This window comes from Megascapheus bottae, chromosome 10 (genome assembly GCF_031878675.1).
Source record: "Megascapheus bottae isolate mThoBot1 chromosome 10, mThoBot2.hap1, whole genome shotgun sequence".
Classification (NCBI taxonomy): domain Eukaryota; kingdom Metazoa; phylum Chordata; class Mammalia; order Rodentia; family Geomyidae; genus Megascapheus; species Megascapheus bottae.
The window spans coordinates 37,175,565-37,194,242 of record NC_143518.1 but is presented as its reverse complement, the minus strand read 5'-3'; the positions used below and the strand labels follow the sequence as shown (position 1 = coordinate 37,194,242).

The window sequence follows — 18,678 nt, the reverse complement described above, 5'->3', positions numbered from 1 at the left end:
CGATACATACACAGAAAAAGCTGGAAGTGGTGCTAGGGCTCAAGTGGTAGAGCACTAGCTAGCCTTGAGAAAGCCCAAGGACAGTGCCCAGACCCTGAGTATAAGCCCCAGGACCAGCAAAAACAAAACAAAACAAAACACTGGAAGTGGTGCTGTGGCTCAACATGGTAGAACATTGGCCGGTATTCAGGCCCTAAGTTCAGGTCCCATAATTGAAGGAAAACAAAACAAACAAAAAACCGACTTTGCCCCTAGTCTCTATCATTTTACTTTTCTGTAACAGCTATGAATACAGATTTTATGTTCCAGATCATAACTATTGCTACTACTACTAATGCTTTATAATTACTTTTTTCTTATCTTGATCCAACAAAAAAAAGAGTAAGTCCCAGTGTAGTCCTTAAACCTACAACACTGCCCAATATTTAATATAAACTTAATAAATAGTGGGCAATTGCTCTGCAACTTGAACCAAGTCCCCTTGCCTGTCCAAGTACTGATGAACCACAATGCAATCTCTATCCCAGATCATTGTTCTGACTTCCAGGCCTGTATCTAGTTGCTTAGGTCTCTCACAAGCACTTCAGAATGTCCAAAAGGGACACTGACCAGTCTCCTTTATCAATCATGTTCTTGTCTCTAATCCTTTTTCAATAAATAGTTCTACCCAGCAGCCAAATCCTTCATCCTTGCTTCATATTCCCTCATTCCTTCTCTCCCCACAAAAAGAAACCCTATTAAATCATTAATTTCTCATTTTTCTCTATCTCCAAGGATATTTCTGTAGAAGCCATATCATGTTACAATGGTCTCCCAATCCATTTTCATTCTCTTCACACTTTTTTTGTTTGTTTTGGGTTTAAACTCAGGGCTTTGTGCTTGCTAGGCAGATACTCTACCACTTGAGCCACGCCTCCAGCCTTTTTATATCATTATCATTATTATTATCATTATCATCATCACCACCACCACCACCATGTCAGTCTTGGGGATTGAACTCAGGGTCTGGGCACTGTGCCTGAGCTTCTACGCTCAGGGCCAGTAGCCTACCACTTAAGCCCCAGCTCCACTTCCCAGCTTTTTTGGTGGTTCACTGGAGAAAAAAGGCTCTTGGACTTTCCTGCTTGTGCTGGCTTTCAATTGAGATCCTTAAATCTCAGGCCCCTGAGGAACTAGCATTGTGGACATAATCCATCAATGCTCAGCTCCTTTTTGCCTTATTTTCCATGCACAGTCTCTAGTTTTTGTCAGGAGCAGGCCTCAAGTAATGATCCTCTCACCTAGGGCCTCCTGCCTATCTAAGATGTACCCCCACTGTGCCAGTCTCGAGTGAGATGGAGTTTGGCCATTTTTTGCCTGGACTGGCCTTGAACCACAATATTTCCAATATCCTTCTCTGTAAATCCACAGTAGGGCGAGTCACCTCATCTACCCTAACTTCCTTTAGCTTTACTCCTTTATTCTTTTAATCCAATGTTTATACTGTAGCCAAGGTTATCTTGTTTTTGTAAAAGCGTATCAGATCTGTTACCTCCGATTTAAAATCTCACAGAGGTCTTCCATTGTCCTTAGGATCAAGTCCAAAACCCTTAATGGAGAACTGCCTTCAGACCCTCCAATTTCATTTAATTGTTTTATGATCTCACAGTAAGATTGTGGCTACTTCATTTCCCACAGCACCATCCTCTTTCTTGCCTTCATGCTTCTCTCTCTGCAAGCTGTTATATCTACCTGGACTGGACTTTCCTTTTCTCCTGCCTGGTTCATTTTATAACCTCAAGTGAAGTTCTCTTTCTCGAGGAAAACCTTTTACTATGTTCCTCCCATGTGCTCAGATTGATGCTACAAAATGTGAGTAACTTTGGTTGTTACACAATTCTGGCTTATTTCTTCTGTCTCCCTAAACAAAATCATGACCAACTTGAGTGGATGGCATGCAATGCATTTATGCTGGATCCTGAGTATCTAGCACCACAGAATGTGAAGATCTATTACATCAACCTTCTTATTTGGAAGAATAGCATGAATGCTCCTAATTCTGAAAAGACACAGGGAAAACATTGAAACCCCAGTGGTGTTTCCCTCTGTCCCCAGGGCTCTGAGATGAGGGTCTACAGTTCTAGTCTCACACAAGGTCCCATTCACACAGCTATTCACTGTACTCTCTCCAGTACCTCCCCAGAACAACAGTGGCCTTTCTCTTCAGTAGGAGTCTCTTGGAGAAAAGTTTCTAAGGGCCTTGCTCTGAAAAATTAATGGGATCCAGCTTAGGGCAGCCAAGACAATAGCAGGGTGGGCTCTGTGCCCTCAGACCTCTGCTGGAAAAGGCAGCCGGAAACCAATCTGCCAATGGGAAATCCCTAGGACTCTCAAGAGCTGCAATCAACCCCAATAGGGCTTCTTTGTCCCTGGAAGATATTCCAAGCACCCAAGACTAGCACCCAGTAAGAATAGGCATTTTCTGGTCTCAGTTCCTGGCAGGAGAGTTTAGATCTGTTTTAGTGATAATCCTTTGGCTAGGCATGGAGGAAATCAGCAATTTTGTTAGGAGTTAACTACAAGGGTTAGGAGCATAGCTCAAGTGATAAGAGTTCTGAGGCCCTGAGTTCAAATACCTGAACTACTGGGGAGGGGAGGAGAAAGAGAAAGAGGGAGAGAGATAGGGAGAGAGAGGGAGGGAGGGAGAGAGAGAAAGAGAGAGAGGGAGGGAGGGAGAGAGAGAAAGAGAGGGAGAGAGAGAGGGAGGGAGAGAGAGGGAGGGAGAGAGAGGGAGGGAGGGAGAGAGAGAGGGAGGGAGGGAGGGAGAGAGGGAGAGGGAAAGGGGGAGGGAGAGGGGAGAGAGAGAGGGAAAGGGGGAGGGAGAGGGGGAGGAAGAGGAAGAAGGGGAGGGAGAGGGAAAGGGGGAGGGGAGGGGGAAAAGGGGAGGGGAGGGGGAGAGGGGGAGAGGGGGAGAGGGAGAGGGGGAGAGGAAGAAGGAGAGGGAGAGGGAGAGGGGGAGAGCGCGTGTGCGCGCACAAACGCTGCAGTTCAAGTCCAGAAACAACATGTCTTGAATAAAGAAAACACCTTTCAGCCGGTCACAATGGCTCATGCCTATAATCCTAGCTACTCAGGGGGCTGAGATTTGGGGATCAGGGTTCAAAGCCTGTTAGGGCACAAAAGGACCTGAGATTCTTATCTCCAATTAACCTCTAGAAAACCCAGGCCCATGAGTAGGGTGGTAGTCTTGAGCTGAAGAAAGGGCTCAGGGACAATGCCAAGACTCATGACCCACCAAAAAGAAAAGAAAACACCTTTCATAGAGTGCTAGCCTAACATGCACAAAACCCTGGGTTCAATCCCCAGTACCACATACACAGAAAAAGCTAGAAGTGGTGCTGTGGCTCAAGTTGTAGACCTCTAGCCTTGAGAAAGCTCAAGGACAGTTCCAAGGCCCTGAGTTCAATTCCCAGGACTGGCCAAAAAAAAAAAAAAAGCAGAAAAGAAAAGACCTTCACAGTTTGAAGTTAACCTAGGCAGGAAAGTCCTTGAGACTCTTTCTTTTCAGTCACTTGTGGGGCTTGAACTCTGGGCCTGGACGCTGTCCCAGAGCTCTTCAGCTCAAGGCTACTGCCCTACTTCTGGAGCAACAGAGCCACTTCTGGTTTTCCAGTGGTAAATTGGAGATAAGAGTCTCTCTCTGGCTTTAGTGCCTGGGCTGGCTTTAAACCACAATCCTCATATCTTAGCCTCCTGAGAAGCTAGGATTACAGGCATGAGCCACGGCACCTGGTGACACTCTCATTTCTAATTAGCATAAGTATAACTGAGCGTCATCCTTGGGCAAAAAAGGCAAATGAGACTCTGAGGCTCTGAGTTCAAGTTCCTGAACCCACACCTCCCCCCCCCAAAAAAATCTTTCATAAATAGATCTAAACTGAGCACCAGAAGACAACTCAGAAAAATGAAGATACCACCCTTGAGCGCTAAGTAATGGGGCAAGATGGGGGGGGGGGGAGAGAAAGGGGGCAGAGCTTAATCAGAAAGTTTTTCTGGGGATGTAGCTCAGTGGCAAAGCGCTTGCCTAGCAAGTGCAACGTCCTGGGTTCGATCCCCAGTGCCAAAAAAGAAAAGACAAAAGGGGCCAGGAGTTTGGCCTAGTGGTTAAAGTGCTTGCCTAGCATGCACGAAGACCCGGGTTCGATTCCTCGGTACCACATACATAGAAAAAAGCCAGAAATGGTGATGAGGCTCAAGTGGTAGGGCTCTAGCCTTGAGAAAAGTCCAAGGACAGGGCTCAGGCCCTGAGCTCAAGCCCAGGACTGGCAAAAAAAAAAAAAGAAAAGACAAAAAAAAAAATACAGTTAAAAAAATATATTAGGGTTGGGAGTTTGGCCTAGTGGTAGAGTACTTGCCTAGCATGCACGAAGACCCAGGTTCGATTCCTCGGTACCACGTACATAGAAAAAAGCCGGAAGTGGTGCTGAGGCTCAAGCGGTAGAGCTCTAGCCTTGAGAAAGTCCAAGGACAGTGCTCAGGCCCTGAGCTCAAGACTAGGACTGGCAAAAGGAAAAAAAAAAAAAACAAAGTTTTTCTGGAAGGAAGTAAGACTAATGGAGCTGAGATGGGGGGAAAAAAGGAATACTGATACAAAGAGGTGGAAAGAATGAGGAGGATTAAAAAACAGGTTAATAAAGCCACTCGGGTAGCTCATGGCTGTAATCCTAGCTACTTAGGAGGCTAAGATCTGAGACTCAAGGTTCGAAGCCAGATCAACCACGAAAGTCTATGAGACTCCTTTCTCCAATTAACCACCAAAAAAAAAGAGCTTGTGGCTGGGTGGTGGCTCACACCTGTAATCCCAGGTACTCAGGAGGCTGAGACCTGAGGATCAAGGTTCAAAGCCAGCTTGGGCACAAAAGAACCTGAGACTCTTATCTCCAACTAACCCCCAGAAAACCAGAAGTGGGGCTTGGCTCAAGGGTAGGGTGGTAACCTTGAGCTGAGGAGCACAGGGACAACACCCAGGACCAGGGCCCAGGCCAAGTTCAAGCCCCATAATCCACCAAAAGAAAAAAGAAAAAGAAAAAGGGGGAGGAGGGTAGGTGGAGGGAGAGACAGAGACAGAGAGCAAGCAAGCTAGCTAGCTAGTGTTCTCAAGGAAAGTGCCTAGACTCTGTGTTCAAGCCCCAGGACTGGTATACAAATGCACAAAAAAAATGTTAATCTATCTATAAAGCAGGGTGGTAGGAATCAGTAATAAGATACACAATTATTGACATGTAGGCTGGACTGAAGGAAGAACTCAAGAATCATAGACTAGGGGACTGGATTTTAGAAGGGAAAGACATGTGTTTTAAGCAAAGTAGAATTGACACTGGGTTGAGATCCAGGCACTAGATTTTTATTTTTTATTTTATTTTTTTTTTGCCAGTCCTGGGCTTGGAGCTCAGGGTCTGAACACTGTCCTTGGACTTTCTCAAGGCTAGAGCTCTACCACTTGAGCCTCAACACCACTTCCGGCTTTTTTCTATGTATGTGGTACTGAGGAATCGAACCTCGGTCATCGTGCATGCTAGGCAAGCACTCTACCACTAGGCCAAACTCCCGGCCTCAGGCACTAGATTTTTATACTGTCCTGTGTTTGTTCAGTCAGTCTTCATTTGAGAATCAGCATGGGACTGTGGGTAATCCAAGCACTGGTCTTCCAGTGGCAACTGAGGAAAGTTCAGACCAATCTGGGGTTCCTGCCAAACCAAATGCCTTAACAACACTCACCATATGTTTGGCTCTATAGAATTTGCAAAATGCATTTACACAGATCATCTTGATCACATAGCTAGTTAGTGACTGAATAGGGGCTCACACAATAGTCTCTGTATTATTATACTAGGACAGTTTTTACATCCCTGAAGAATGACATGAAAATTGGGAATGGGGTATGCATCCATTAAATATAACTTAATATCCTCAAATTTCCTAAGAGATCTCCTAGAATGAACTGTGTCACCCCTGTCCTGTCTTTAAAAGGGTGCACTGAAAAACTTACACAATCCCATAGAAATGGTCTAATCTACTGGTTGCTGGTAGTGCTCGCCTGTAATCCTAGCTACTCAGGAGGCTGAGATCTGAGGATTACGGTTCAAAGCCAGCTGGGGCAGGAAATTCTGTGAGACTCTTTATCTCCAAATAATCACCAGAAAACCAGAAGTAGAACTATGGTTCAAAATAGTAGAGTGCCAAGCCAGCCTGGTGACTCACGCCTATAATCCTAGCTACTCAGGAGGCTGAGATATGAAGATCACATTCAAAGCCAGTCCAGCAATAACAACATGAGACTCTTATCTCCAATTAATCACTGGAAAAATGAGAAGTTGGGTTGAGGCTCAGGGGTAGGGCAGTAGCCTTGAGCTGAAGAGCTCAGGTGCCAACATGCCCAGGCCCAGAATTCAAGCCCCTTGATCCACAAAAAAAAAAAAAAAAATAGTAGAGTGCCAGTCTTGAATGAAGTAGCTCAGGAGCAGCACCCAGGCAGTGAGTTCAAGCCCGATGACCAACTAATAAAAGAAAAGAAAAAGGAAAAGAAGTGGCCTATCCAGAGTCTTAGCAATATGCTATATTCAGTTAATTACTGGGTACCAGTGATGAAGTCTTACTTTGGCAATAGCACTGCCTTTTTCTTTTTCTTTCTTTTTTTTTTTTTTCCCTCCAGTCCTGGGCTTGGGCTTAGGGCCTGAGCACTATCCTCAGATTTTCTCAAGGCTAGAGCTCTACCACTTGAGCCATAGCACCACTTCTGGCTTTTTTCTATGTATGTAGTACTGAGGTATCAAACCCCAGCCTTTGAGCGTGCTAGGCAAGCACTCTACCACTAGGCCAAACTCCTGACTCCAGCATTGCCTTTCTAGTCATTCTAGTCAGCTAGTGTCAAGACTTGGGAATCACATTTGATTTAGCTCTAACATATCTCACTGATGATTGTTCTTCTAAATTGTCGTCTTCCTTCTCCTCCTCCTCCTCCTCCTCCTCCTCCTCTTTTCTAGCCATGGGGCTTGAACTCAGAACTTGGTGTTGTCTCTGAGCTTTTCTTGCTTAAGGCTAACATTCTACCACTTTGAGCCACAGTGCCAATTCCAGTTTTCTATAAGAGTCTAATGGACTCCTCAAACCACAATCCTTAGGATCTCAGCCTCCAGAATAGGTAGGATTACAGGTGTGAGCCACCAGCACCCAGTTCTAAAATGTCTTCTGAATCTTCCAAGTCCTCTGTTCCTACTATTACCACTGTGATCCAGAAACCAATCATCTTTTGCCAAGACTGCTAAAAAACAAAAACAAAAAAAAGACAAAACCTTGTAGCTGGTCTTCCTTACCTCAAGCTCCTTGCAATCTACATACCATTATCTGAATTTTCTATCACCATACAAATACATACACTTGCACTGGTTCCCTTTTCCCTACCTTATGAAGTGTGAATACCTTTCTCCCCCCACTCACCATGTCAACCACCTCTCTGACTCTACAAACACCAACAATTTTACCATTCCAAGCCACACTGTGTTTAGTTGTTTTTCTAGTCCTTTCCCATCCACCTAAATAATCTTAACTATCCCTCCTTTGGCTATTCTCACTAGCATCAACTTTCCAGTCATCTGTAAATACACTTTTTTTTTTTTTTTTTTGGTGGGTCATGAGGCCTGAGCTTGACCTGGCCGCTGTCCCTGAGCTCTTCAGCTCAAGGCTACCACCATACCCTGGAGCCAAGCCCCACTTCCAGTTTTTCTGGAGATAAGAGTCTCAGGTCCATTTGTGCACAGGCTAGCTTTGAACCGTGATCCTCAGATCTCAGCCTCCTGAGTAGCTAGGATTACAGGCATGGACCTCTATGCCGTCAATACACTTTTATTTATTTAATTTTTTTGGTTAGGGTCTCACCAGGTAGCTCAAGCCGGCCTCAAATTCATGATCCTATCTTTTTGCCTCTCAGCTTCCCAGATCTAAATATACGTTTGGTACACTAAAAGATTTAGCAATTATGCACAATTTTTATACTGTTTTGTGTTGTTTCATCCACATTCCCAACAAGAATGTTAAGCTCCACATTCTTCTATGTTATCTAACAGAACACTTAGAACCAAGCTGAGCATGGATCTATTTGATAAATATTTGCAATCCAATCAACTGACTTCTAACTGTTGTAGGTTACCACTTGGAAGGCTTTGTGATTTGAGGGTAGGTCATGACAAGCGAGTATACATCTCATCATAGCACTTACTAGTAGCTGTTTCTTAAATACTAAAGAGAAAGAAGCAAGGGCTGAATAAAGATGATGAAATAACTCCACTGCAACTTTGCAAAGCCCCTTTCTCATCATACAACCTTGTATTAACTGGCTAATGTTTAAGATGAGGAAGAAAATCTTAATGAACTCAATAAAGATGGAGGAATGCCAGTGACCTTAAGGCTCACACTAAAGTCAGAATTATGACAGTAAAATGCTTTACAACTGTTGAATTCATGGAATCACCTCCCACAGAGATCACTGAAAATAGGACAAACTCTAACCTGTCTTTACTATCTATCTGAAGTCAAGAAGAAAGAGTAAGGTTGATTCCTTAAGATCCCATTGGATTCCTGTAATTTTCCCCTCAAATCTATCTGAATGTCTTCAAATCTGGGTGTTCTTTCAGACCATAAAAGTACTTTCCAAATCCTACTGCAATACTATTAGGAGCCACAGACTCAGTTCCTCCCTAACATTTCCACATCCCTGCCATTTTTCTTTCCATTTTCATCAAACAGATATTTCCTTTCATTTCCACTGGTTTTCCAGAAATCCAGAAATGATTCTTGATACAAGACATTCTGTTTTCAGAGACTCAAAAAGTATTGTAGGCTGGGAGTGTGGTCTGGTGGTAGAGTTCTTGCCTAACATACACAAAGCCCTGGGTTAGATTCCTTAGACCCACATACAGATAAAAGCCGGAAGTGGTGCTATGGCTCAAGTGGCAGAGAACTAGTTTTGAACTTCTTGCTCAGGAACAGTGCCTAGGCCCTGAGTTCAAGCCCCAGGACTGGCAAAAAAAAAAAAAAGTATTGTAATAGATGGAATCAAATCTTAGAGGCTGGCTTTCCTAATTCACTCATTTTTTCCAACTAAGAAAAAGTAAAGTCTAGTTAGGTATTGGTTGGGCTCATGCTTATAATCCTAGCTATACAGGAGGCTGAGACCTAAGGATCCCAGTTTAAATCCAGTCCAGGCAGACAAATCTGAGACTTTTCAATCTCCAATTAACCATCCAAAAGCCCAATGGAAGGCTTAATGGAAGAGTGCTAGCCTTAAGCAAAAAATGCTACAGAACAGTACAAGCCCTGTAGTCTAAGCCCCATGACTGGCAAACTGAGGTCCAAGGCAGGTAAGTGACCTAGTTAAAAGCAAAGATGGCCTTAACACCCAGATCTACTAAGTAGGATGCTGGTTTCTTCCCTCAAACTCAAAATCACTTTTCACACATCAAACCTGGCTTTATTTTAATTTTATTTATTTATTTATTTATTTTTGGACAACAGATCAGCAGCTTCTTTTGTTCTATTTGTCCAACAGAGTTAGGGAGTGACCTCAGATGCCACTTGCAGATGCCACTTGCAGATGCCACTGTGCCTGAGCCTTTTCCCAATATGGTAATGAAGAAAAAGATGGAAGAACATAGAGTCCACAAGGAGAAGTTTCCAAACTGCATGATAAAGCTTTCAATTAAATTTTAAAACAATAAACCAATACATAGACTTTAGCAGCAATGCCACTATGAAACTATAAAGGCAGATTCAGTCCATATAGATTAGAATTATTCATCATATACTTTACAGAATTTCACAGTTAACAAATGCTTTCACCTGTATCAGAATCCTGGATCTCTACAAGAACCTATCCAAACTCCAGTTACCAAACTCTTCCACAGAGATTACAACCTTCTAGAACTGCAGTATCTTTTTTTTTTTCCAGTCCAGTGCTTGAACTCAGGGCTGGAGCACTGTTCTTGGGCTTTCTCAAGGCTAGTGCTCTACTTCTTGAGCCACAGCATCACTTCTGGCATTTTCTAAGTTTGTTAGTACCAAGGACTCGAACCCAGGTCTTCATGCATGTTAGGCAAGCACTCTACCACTAGGCCAAACTTCTGGCCCCATTCCTTATCTTTATACTGACTTATGGATTTGATTTCCTTTGAACCTTCACAAAATATTTTATGTTTTTTTCTCAGCAGTACTGACATTAGAATTCAGATGTGTATATTTGGTTAGGCAGGTGCTCTTAACCACTAAACCCACTTTCAGCAATGATTTTTGCTTGCTGTTTTTGAGATAGGGACTCACTTCCTGCTCAGGTATGAACCACCTATGTTAGGCTTCCCACACAAGCACAGGTGAATGAACACCACTTGTCTAGCAATTCCTTAAGATGAACTTTCATGAACTTTTCTACCTGAATGGGCTCTCAACCATGATCTTCTCAATCTCAAACTCCTAAATTGCTAGGACTACAGTTATGAGCTATTGGTGCTTGTCTTGGGACTTAAACTCAGGACCTGAGTGCTGTCCCTCAGCTTTTTTGCTCTGGGCTCTACTTCTGGCTTTTTGGCAGTTAATCAAGGACTTTTCTGCCCAGGGCTGGCTTTATTTTGCTCCTAAGTGGAAGGACAGTGGCTCTGTCTGGCAGTACTATATAAAAAAGCTTTAACAAATATATTAATTAAACAGTGCTCTACAGTATTGCTTCTGAATATCTAAAATTAAGCTTAGCCTGCTATTGCTCATAATGGTGATTAATCACCAAATATTTCTTCTGTAAATCCAGTGCCATCTCTAATCTTATATCCCTAGATGTAAACAAATGTTGTATTTTGGAAAAGACTCAGAGCTTATTATTTGTAGCTGTAGATCTTTATCATGGTTCTAGAAGGCCAACCTTCTCAATGAAGCAGAAGCTCAGATAAATGCCTGGGGATTTCTTGGTCCCAGAGCTCCATAAAGACCAGAAACTCCTGGAGTTCAAGCCCCGGAGATTCTTTACAGGGATCTAGATTGATATGCTGGTATTGGGAGCTTAAATTCAGTAGCCATTTGCTCATTTGCTTGCCTGGTGCTACACCAACCTGAGCTATGCCTCCAGCTCAGCTTTTTGCTGGTTAATTAGAGATGGAGTCTCAGGGGCAGGGTCTGTCTGGACTGGCTTTGAACTTCAGTCTTCCAGGTCTCAGTCTCCTATGTAGCTAGGACTACAGATGTGAAGTCACTTGCATCTGACTGGTTCTGGATTTATTGAATTAGGAAAGCCATATGCTTCTACAACAAGGAATGGCCAGAGATAAACAGAATAAATCCTTTCTGAGGTTAGGGTGCAGTTTAGTCATGAAGTACTTGTCTAGTATTCAAGAGGCCCTAGGTTCTATCTCTAGCACTAGAAAAGAAACAAAAAGAAGGAATGAAAGCAAATAAGAGAGGTGGGAAAGGACACAAACAAAATACCTTTTTTTTTTTATCACTACTAATGAAGATTAAAGTGAGTTAAGATAGATAAAGTCTCTCACATTCATCAAAATACCTTGGAAGAAACTCTCCTCAGTCTTCTAGTATCATTACAAAACCATGACCACCATTTAAAAAAATAAAAAAAATCCTTCTTTGTAACCTCGTGCTCTTCTGCAAAAATAATTCTTTTCTTTTTTCTTTTGTCAGTCATGGGGCTTGAACTCTGAGTCTGTGACTCTTTTCTCTAATCAATCACAAAAAGCTGCAAGTAGAGTTGTGGCTCAAATACTCTAGCACTAGCCTTAGTGTAAAAGCTAAGGGACAGTGTCTAGGTCCTGAGTTCAAGCCTCAGGATTAGCAAAAAAAAAATCCTTGTTTTGTTTTGGTCTACTTAGCTTAGTAAGTAATGCATTAGGCCAAATCAACTTCATGAGCTTACCATCTAAGACTGTCTAAGGCTAATATAGTTTTAGAGTTTAGAAAACAATTTGAAATATATTATTTCATTTGATTTCTTCCTTTCAACATTCCTGTTAGAGATATGCAATAAACATAATCTTCAAATAGCACACAGCACACAAGTATGAACTGGAAAGTACTTTACAGAATGAAATACAATTGTTTTACATATGAGGAAGACAGAAGACCCATGTGACTTGCCCAAGATCACATAGTAAAGGGGAAAACCAGGGCTCAAACCAAGAATTCTACGCTTAAATACAATACTTCTCTGATTTGGTCCTCATGTGAACTAACTTCGTGCAAAAAAGGCTGTTGCCATGGTTAGCTGGCTTAGCAAAACATTATCATTACTATAAAATATTAAATATCATAATCCAGGCTCACAATAGCAAACATTTTTATGAAGTCTTGAAGAGAATATAAAGAAGCAATAACCTGTCTGTAGACAAAAACTGAAAGGGACATAAACAGCTATACTATCTCATTTTCAGTAACAAGGGATGAACACTAAAAGACGAAGATCACCTGGGAGTTACTTCCTGCATTCTATGGACACAAGAATAACTAGCCCACTGAGAAAATAGGAAGTGGCGCTATGGCTCAAAGTGGTAGAGCACTAGCCTTGAGCTGAAGAGCTCAGGGACAGACCCAGAGTTCAAGCCCCACAATGGACCAAAAATGAAAGATTGCCACAAAGATACTTCCACAGCTATCTTTACTTTAAGCCACAATCTGTTTTCAAACATATGGTCATCCACCACATCCCTTATCTTCTAGAAAATACACATCACCTAGGGAACCTTCTCTAATTGGTCTATTTTGATTATGTTTGAAACTAACATATGCATGCTGAAACCACCTAAAATGGAAGAATTTGCAGTTCCTGATATGTTCATTCATTCCAACATTTGTCAAACATTTCTGGAGCACTTACCACACAAAAAAACACTAAGCTGGCACACAGGATTTAAAACAGGTCAACCAAATACAGTCTTTATTTCCATCCGTTGTTTTGTTTTGCTTTTGAGAGTCTTTTATGTAGCACAAATTGACCTGGAATTCCCTATGTAGCTCAGACTGGCTTCAAATTCTTGATCCTCCTGCCTTAGCCTCTTGAGTACTTGAGATTATAGGACTGTACCATCATGTCTGGCGAGGCCGATTGTTTTGTTTCCCAGTTACCCAGATAGACTGCATGTTCTTTGTGAATAAGGACTATATACTTTTATTTTCTAAAACACTCATAGCATCTATGCAAGCCTCTCTACTACAGCAAACTGATAAGACTGCAAGAAAATGGATTCTTTAACTTCATGTCTGCAGCATTTCCAATTGATCCCTCCATTATGATATAAGTCAGCAAATTATTTAAAATTCATATGGTATAGGACCTGGAATGTGTAAAAAAAAAAAAAAAAAAAAAAGGCCCAACAATGCAGCTAGTTAGAGATAGGTAGAAGGGGTCCTGAGTTCCAGAAATGACCCTCTTATGAGGGAATTAGTCTGGGAAAGACAAAGTCCCCACCCTCAAATCTGTAATATCCTATAGGAGAACATGGCACTTTAACTTTATAGTGGTAGAGTGCTTGCCTTGCAGGCATGAAGCCCTGGGTTCAATTCTTCAGTACCACAAAAGCTGAAAAAGCAGGAAGTGGTGCTATGGCTCAAGTGGTAGAGTGCCTTGAGCAAAAGCAGCTCAGGGACAGTATCAAGCCTGAGTTCAAGTCCAGGACTGGGAAAAAAAGACATACTGTGTGAAAGCACTTAGAAAAACCTTACATATTATATACATCCTGACAGTCTCTGTGAAGATGTTCAAACTCTCAGACGAACAGCCCTGAATATACCCAAACCCCAAACCTTTACTATTTTTTCCTCCTTGTATTCTTCAACATCTTGGTTTTCTTCTTCTCACACACCTCAATTCCCAAAAACAGTTTGCTAAACCTTAAGAAGTCAGGAGCACTAATTCCTAACCTCCAAAAGATGAAAAGGAAAGGATAGGTGCATACAGCATTTCATCTCTGCCCTGACATGCCTCACTTACCACCATCCAGGGTCAAAATACAGAGAGGCCAATAGGAAGCAGAAAGGAATTGGTACTGCCAATATATCCTTTGTGGGTAGTTGCTTTTCCTCAATAAAGTTCTTCATCTAAGGACCGCTGAACATATAGGATAAATGGAACTCTGTGGCAATACAGATTAGTGTTTAGGAGATAAATGATATGCATTTTAGGTGCCAAGTTCCACTGTAAAAATGAAATTATTAGCATGGATAATCACAGGTTAATGGAGACAACATGGACAACTACTTCCTGCTTGGTACAGGGCTCATGCTTGTAATTCTAGCTATTCAGGAGGCTGAGATGTAAGGATTCTGGTTTGAAGCCAGCCTCTGGAAAGTCCATAAGAATCTTATCTCCAGTAAACTACCGGAAAAAAAAAAAAACCCAGAAGTAAAGTGGTGGCTCAAGTAGTAGAGTTTTAGCCTTGTGCAAAAACATAGTCCCTGAGTTCAAGCCACAGAGCTGGCACCAAAAAAAAAAAAAAAGAAAGAAAGAAAAGAAAAAAAGGGGGGAACCAAGTTTGGCCCAGGCTGGTGCCTAGCAGGCACGAAGATCCGGGTTCCATTCCTTGGTATCACATACATAGAAAAAGCTCAGAGTAGAACAATAGCCTTGAGGAAAGCCGAAGGACAGTGCTCAGACCCTGAGTTCAGGCCCAGAACTGGCAAAAAAAAAAAAAAAAAAAAAAGAAAGAAAGAAAATAGTCTTCCTTATCAATTATTTGTTCATAGGCTCGGTCCCTTCATTTGCTTATTAAGCCCCCCAACCTTTCAGCAATTCAGTCAATGTGGAGCACTCAAAAAACACACCTCCTTCAAGAGTCGTGGGGGGGGGGGGGAGAGAGGGGACGAGAACAGAGGAAGGGAAAAGGGAGAAACCTTACAAAGTTGTACTCATCCTTTCAAGGAAAGAAGTTAAACCACCTTATAATGTTACCAGTGACAGAGGAGGCTGGGCAGATTTTTAGGGGAAAGAGGTGTCATCTACTCAGGTACTCCCATCCCCAGAGTCTCTGCCCATCAAACCTAAGGACCTAAAACAACTCCTTCTAGCTCTAAGAGGGAAGGTCTATTTTGCAAAGTCAGACTTATTAACAATCACTTGCAAGATGGAGTAGAGCATCAGTCAGTTGACAGGTCTCTGCTTCAACTCTAAGCTTAGAGGGGAGGATATTCCAGTGGCACCTAAGTATTGGGGGCTCTCCCAATCATTGGTAAAAATTCAGGCCTGTATGGTCTCATCACTTGGGTCAAGAACATCTTCCCCGTTCTAGAAATAGAATCCACCCTATCACTGTTCCACAACAAGCAGCATGGTGGAGGCCTCCGCCCCTTCCAGGGCCCTTCCCCCAACAACTCCAGCACCTATTCCCAGCCATCCATGGGTTTTGCATGACCAGGCCTGCTCCTTGGCTGCCCATCCATAGGGCTGGCAAGTTGGGAACCCAAATGCAGACTATAGTCTAGACAAAGTCAACAGCCACTGGAAGCACTGTCCTCTCCTTCCCTTCTCCTGGCTTTACTGCTAGTGCTTAAAGACTCTGAATCAGGAAGTATGTTTTCAGCAGGAGACACACACAGACAGAACATAAACATTACATGCCAACAGTAGTCCCAAGAGATCAATGCTTTACCCCACCAATTTCCACAACACACAGATTCTTTTCCCCCCACCCTTTATATCAGGATGCAAGCCATCAACTTCCAGCCTTTCCTTTAGTTAGTGCTGAAAAAACAAATTCTTAGCAAATTCTTACCTGTCTATACTCTGAGGTAACCTTACACTCATGGTTTCTCGGTGTCTCCAGGGTTCCAGAATCTTGAAGTTTCAATGTCTTGATCAGGAGCAAATCTCGTTGCAATTTTTAAGAAAGGTGAGAGGGCCGCCCAACTTGAAGATTGAATTGTTTGTTTTTTTCCAGCTCTCAGGACCCTGGTGACTGCAACTCCATTCTACTTCTACCAGTTAACATGGTCTCCTTTCTTGGCCCCTTTCCCCTCCCCCCTTAAAAAAAAAAAGGAGGAAAAACTATGACCTTAAAAACCAAAATCCCAACCACAAATCTCTTCAAGTTTAACACTGTGGACTAAGAAAAAAAAAATCACATAGAGGATGTGCCTTCAAAATATCAGTCTTAACTGCAAAACACAGATAAAAATCATCCTTTTAATCCAGTTTTCCCAGCTGTCCTTCGGTTGGCAAGAAGCCTCAAGCTCCAAAAGGTGGAAAAAAAATATTCTGATCTCCAATGTTTAAAATGACAACAGCAAGATTATTCGAGGGCAGGAAAAGGGGGGAAAAGAATAAGTCCAAAATGACACTTGGAAAAAAAAAAAAACAATTTCCAGATGATTTGTACAAGAAGAAAATAAATAAAACCATACAATAGTATGTACACTGCAACACTCCTTACTAGTCCAGTGCAACCATTCCCAATCCTGGGAATAAAAATCGGTGCATGGTCTCTTAAAAAAAAATAATAAAAATAGAAAAGGAAGCGTTTACATGAAAGACTCTTAAATTCTGAGATGAGCCAATCACATACAAACAACAACCAGAAAAAAAAAAATCACAGAACACCTGAAAGGCTTTTTTTACCTTTTTTAAAAAATGGTAGCACTGCCCCACAAACCAGAAAGAATCGCTTGAAAATACTCCTTCCTTTTTTCTTTTCCCTTTACACTTGCAGGTTCCTGCACTAGCTCAGCCTGATCCTCAGACCCAGCCTCCCTTCGGCCTTTTTCTGAAAGACAATTTCCTGAGTTACTTCTGCTGTTTTGCAGCTCCACATCCAGGCTCCGAAATTTTCTCTCGCCTCCGCCTCCATGAAACGGAGATTTCGCTTCCCCACCCCGTTCCCCGCTTTCTCTTTCTCCCTCTCTCTCTCTCTCAAAAGAAAAGAAAAACAAAATCTGCTGCTGCTGCTGCTGCTGCCTTATTATCCCTTTTGGACAATTATTGTGGATTTGAGTTCGGCTGGATTCTTCCTCCGCATCAGCTCCTAGAAAATCCGGACGCCTCGGCCTCTCTCTCTCCTCCTCCCTCTCGCCCCTTCCCAAGCTCAGGCAGAAGCCCACAGCGCCCGGCGCGGGACCGCCGGCCGGGCCTGGGCTGCCGGCCCGGCTCGTCCGCCCGACCGCCCGCCGCACTCCGGCCTCCGCAGTCGCTCGGGACTCGGGTTCGGGCGCTGGTGGAGAAGCGGTGGCGGCGGCGTCCAGCTCCCGGCGTCCTGGCCCCGCTCGCCTCCTTCCGGGCCTCTTCTCCCCCACCGCCTCCTTGGCTCGCCGCTTGCACGGGCGCAGGCCCGGCCGGCGCCCTCTCCCGCCCCGCTCGGCGCCCTGCTCCTTCCCCGAGAGGCTTTCTCCTTCCCTCGCTCCGGAGGGGGCGTGGCCGCAGGCTCCTCCCCCTCCGCCGCGCCGCGCCGCGCCGCGCCGGCCCCCGCCCGCCGGCCTTTCCCCTCACGCCGCCGCGGCCGGACGAGGGGGAGGGGCGAGGGGCGGAGCCTGCTGCCCCGCCCTTCCCCCTCGGTCCGGCTGGCGCGACTCAGGCCTCGCCTCTCGCTCAGCCTTTTGCGACCCTCGTCGCCGCCCCTCGCCTGGTCCCCTCCGCGGCCCCGTCATCGCCTCGTCCTGCTCCTCCGTGCGGCCTAGCTGGTCCCGGCGCGGCCTGCGGGCGACCCTCGCCCCACCCCGCGCGGCCTTGCGCGCCGCAGCCTTGGGCCCTTTCCCCGATTTCAGCCCTGGACCCCACCTTTGTTTCTTACGGATTCCCAGCCACCTTGCCTCGGCGCCCGCCGTGCTGAGGGGCGGGGGTGACTGCCGTGTGGCTCGCCCTCCCTAGTCTTTTCCTGGAATCTGTGGCTGCTCCCCGCCAGGATGCGTCCTCGGTTAGCCATTGGTTAATTGGATGGACGAGGCTTTCCACCGCGATTCTATTTGATAACCTCCTCCCCTAGAATTGCAGTGTGTCTAGCTGACTTTAGTCAGGTCTCAAGGGTTGTGATGGAAAATAAGATCGGAAGGGAACTCCTCCGAAGGTCACTGGAGAGTGAACTTTGTCCTTTGAACTGGAGGCACGACCGGCACGGTGAGATTGTATAGATGCTGCCTTCCACATTTCCCCTGTGCTTTCGGGGAAAGGTATCTGCGTGCAAATTTACTCGTGCATATTCCCAAGCGTTGAGCGCCCTCATTTGTACCTAGCAAAGAAAAGTGAAGCACCAACTGAGGACTTCCTAGAACCCAGAGCTTTCCATAAATTCTATCCTGTACAGCTTGGCGAATAGGACTTTGCTATTGTTCAGATACATAAATGTTCACCAAAGGCCAATGTGTTAGTGGCTTGGTGTCTAGTTTGGGAATGGTGAAAGTGGTGAAAGCTATAAAAGGGGGCTGGGGGACGGAAAAGAAGGGTTTTTAGTGAGGGATCTTTAAGTTATTAGAGCCCATGTCCTGAGAGTTGAAAACCCCAGTCTTTTCCTCTTTTGCTCCCTAGTAGTAAAGTGAGTGGTTTTGCTTTTCCATGCATTTTCAGTGTAATGTGCTGCCTAGCTACAGACTCAGAGGAACAGGGCCAGTTAATCGTGTATAGAAACCTTAAAACTGGAAGTAGCTCTGTGGCTCAACGTGGTGGAGCACTAACCT

General features: G+C 44.1%; 1 protein-coding gene across 1 annotated transcript in view; it reads right to left on the bottom strand.

The window, feature by feature from the left end:
- The window catches only part of Arhgef11 (Rho guanine nucleotide exchange factor 11), a 96,537-nt gene extending 79,143 nt beyond the window's left edge, over nt 1–17,394 (bottom strand). The window contains exon 1 of the mRNA XM_090340698.1: nt 15,792–17,394. Coding sequence (XP_090196824.1) covers nt 15,792–15,823 — 32 coding nt within the window. The 5' untranslated portion in view covers nt 15,824–17,394. The remainder of the gene's footprint in view (nt 1–15,791) is intronic.
- Nucleotides 17,395–18,678: the final 1,284 nt, after the last annotated feature.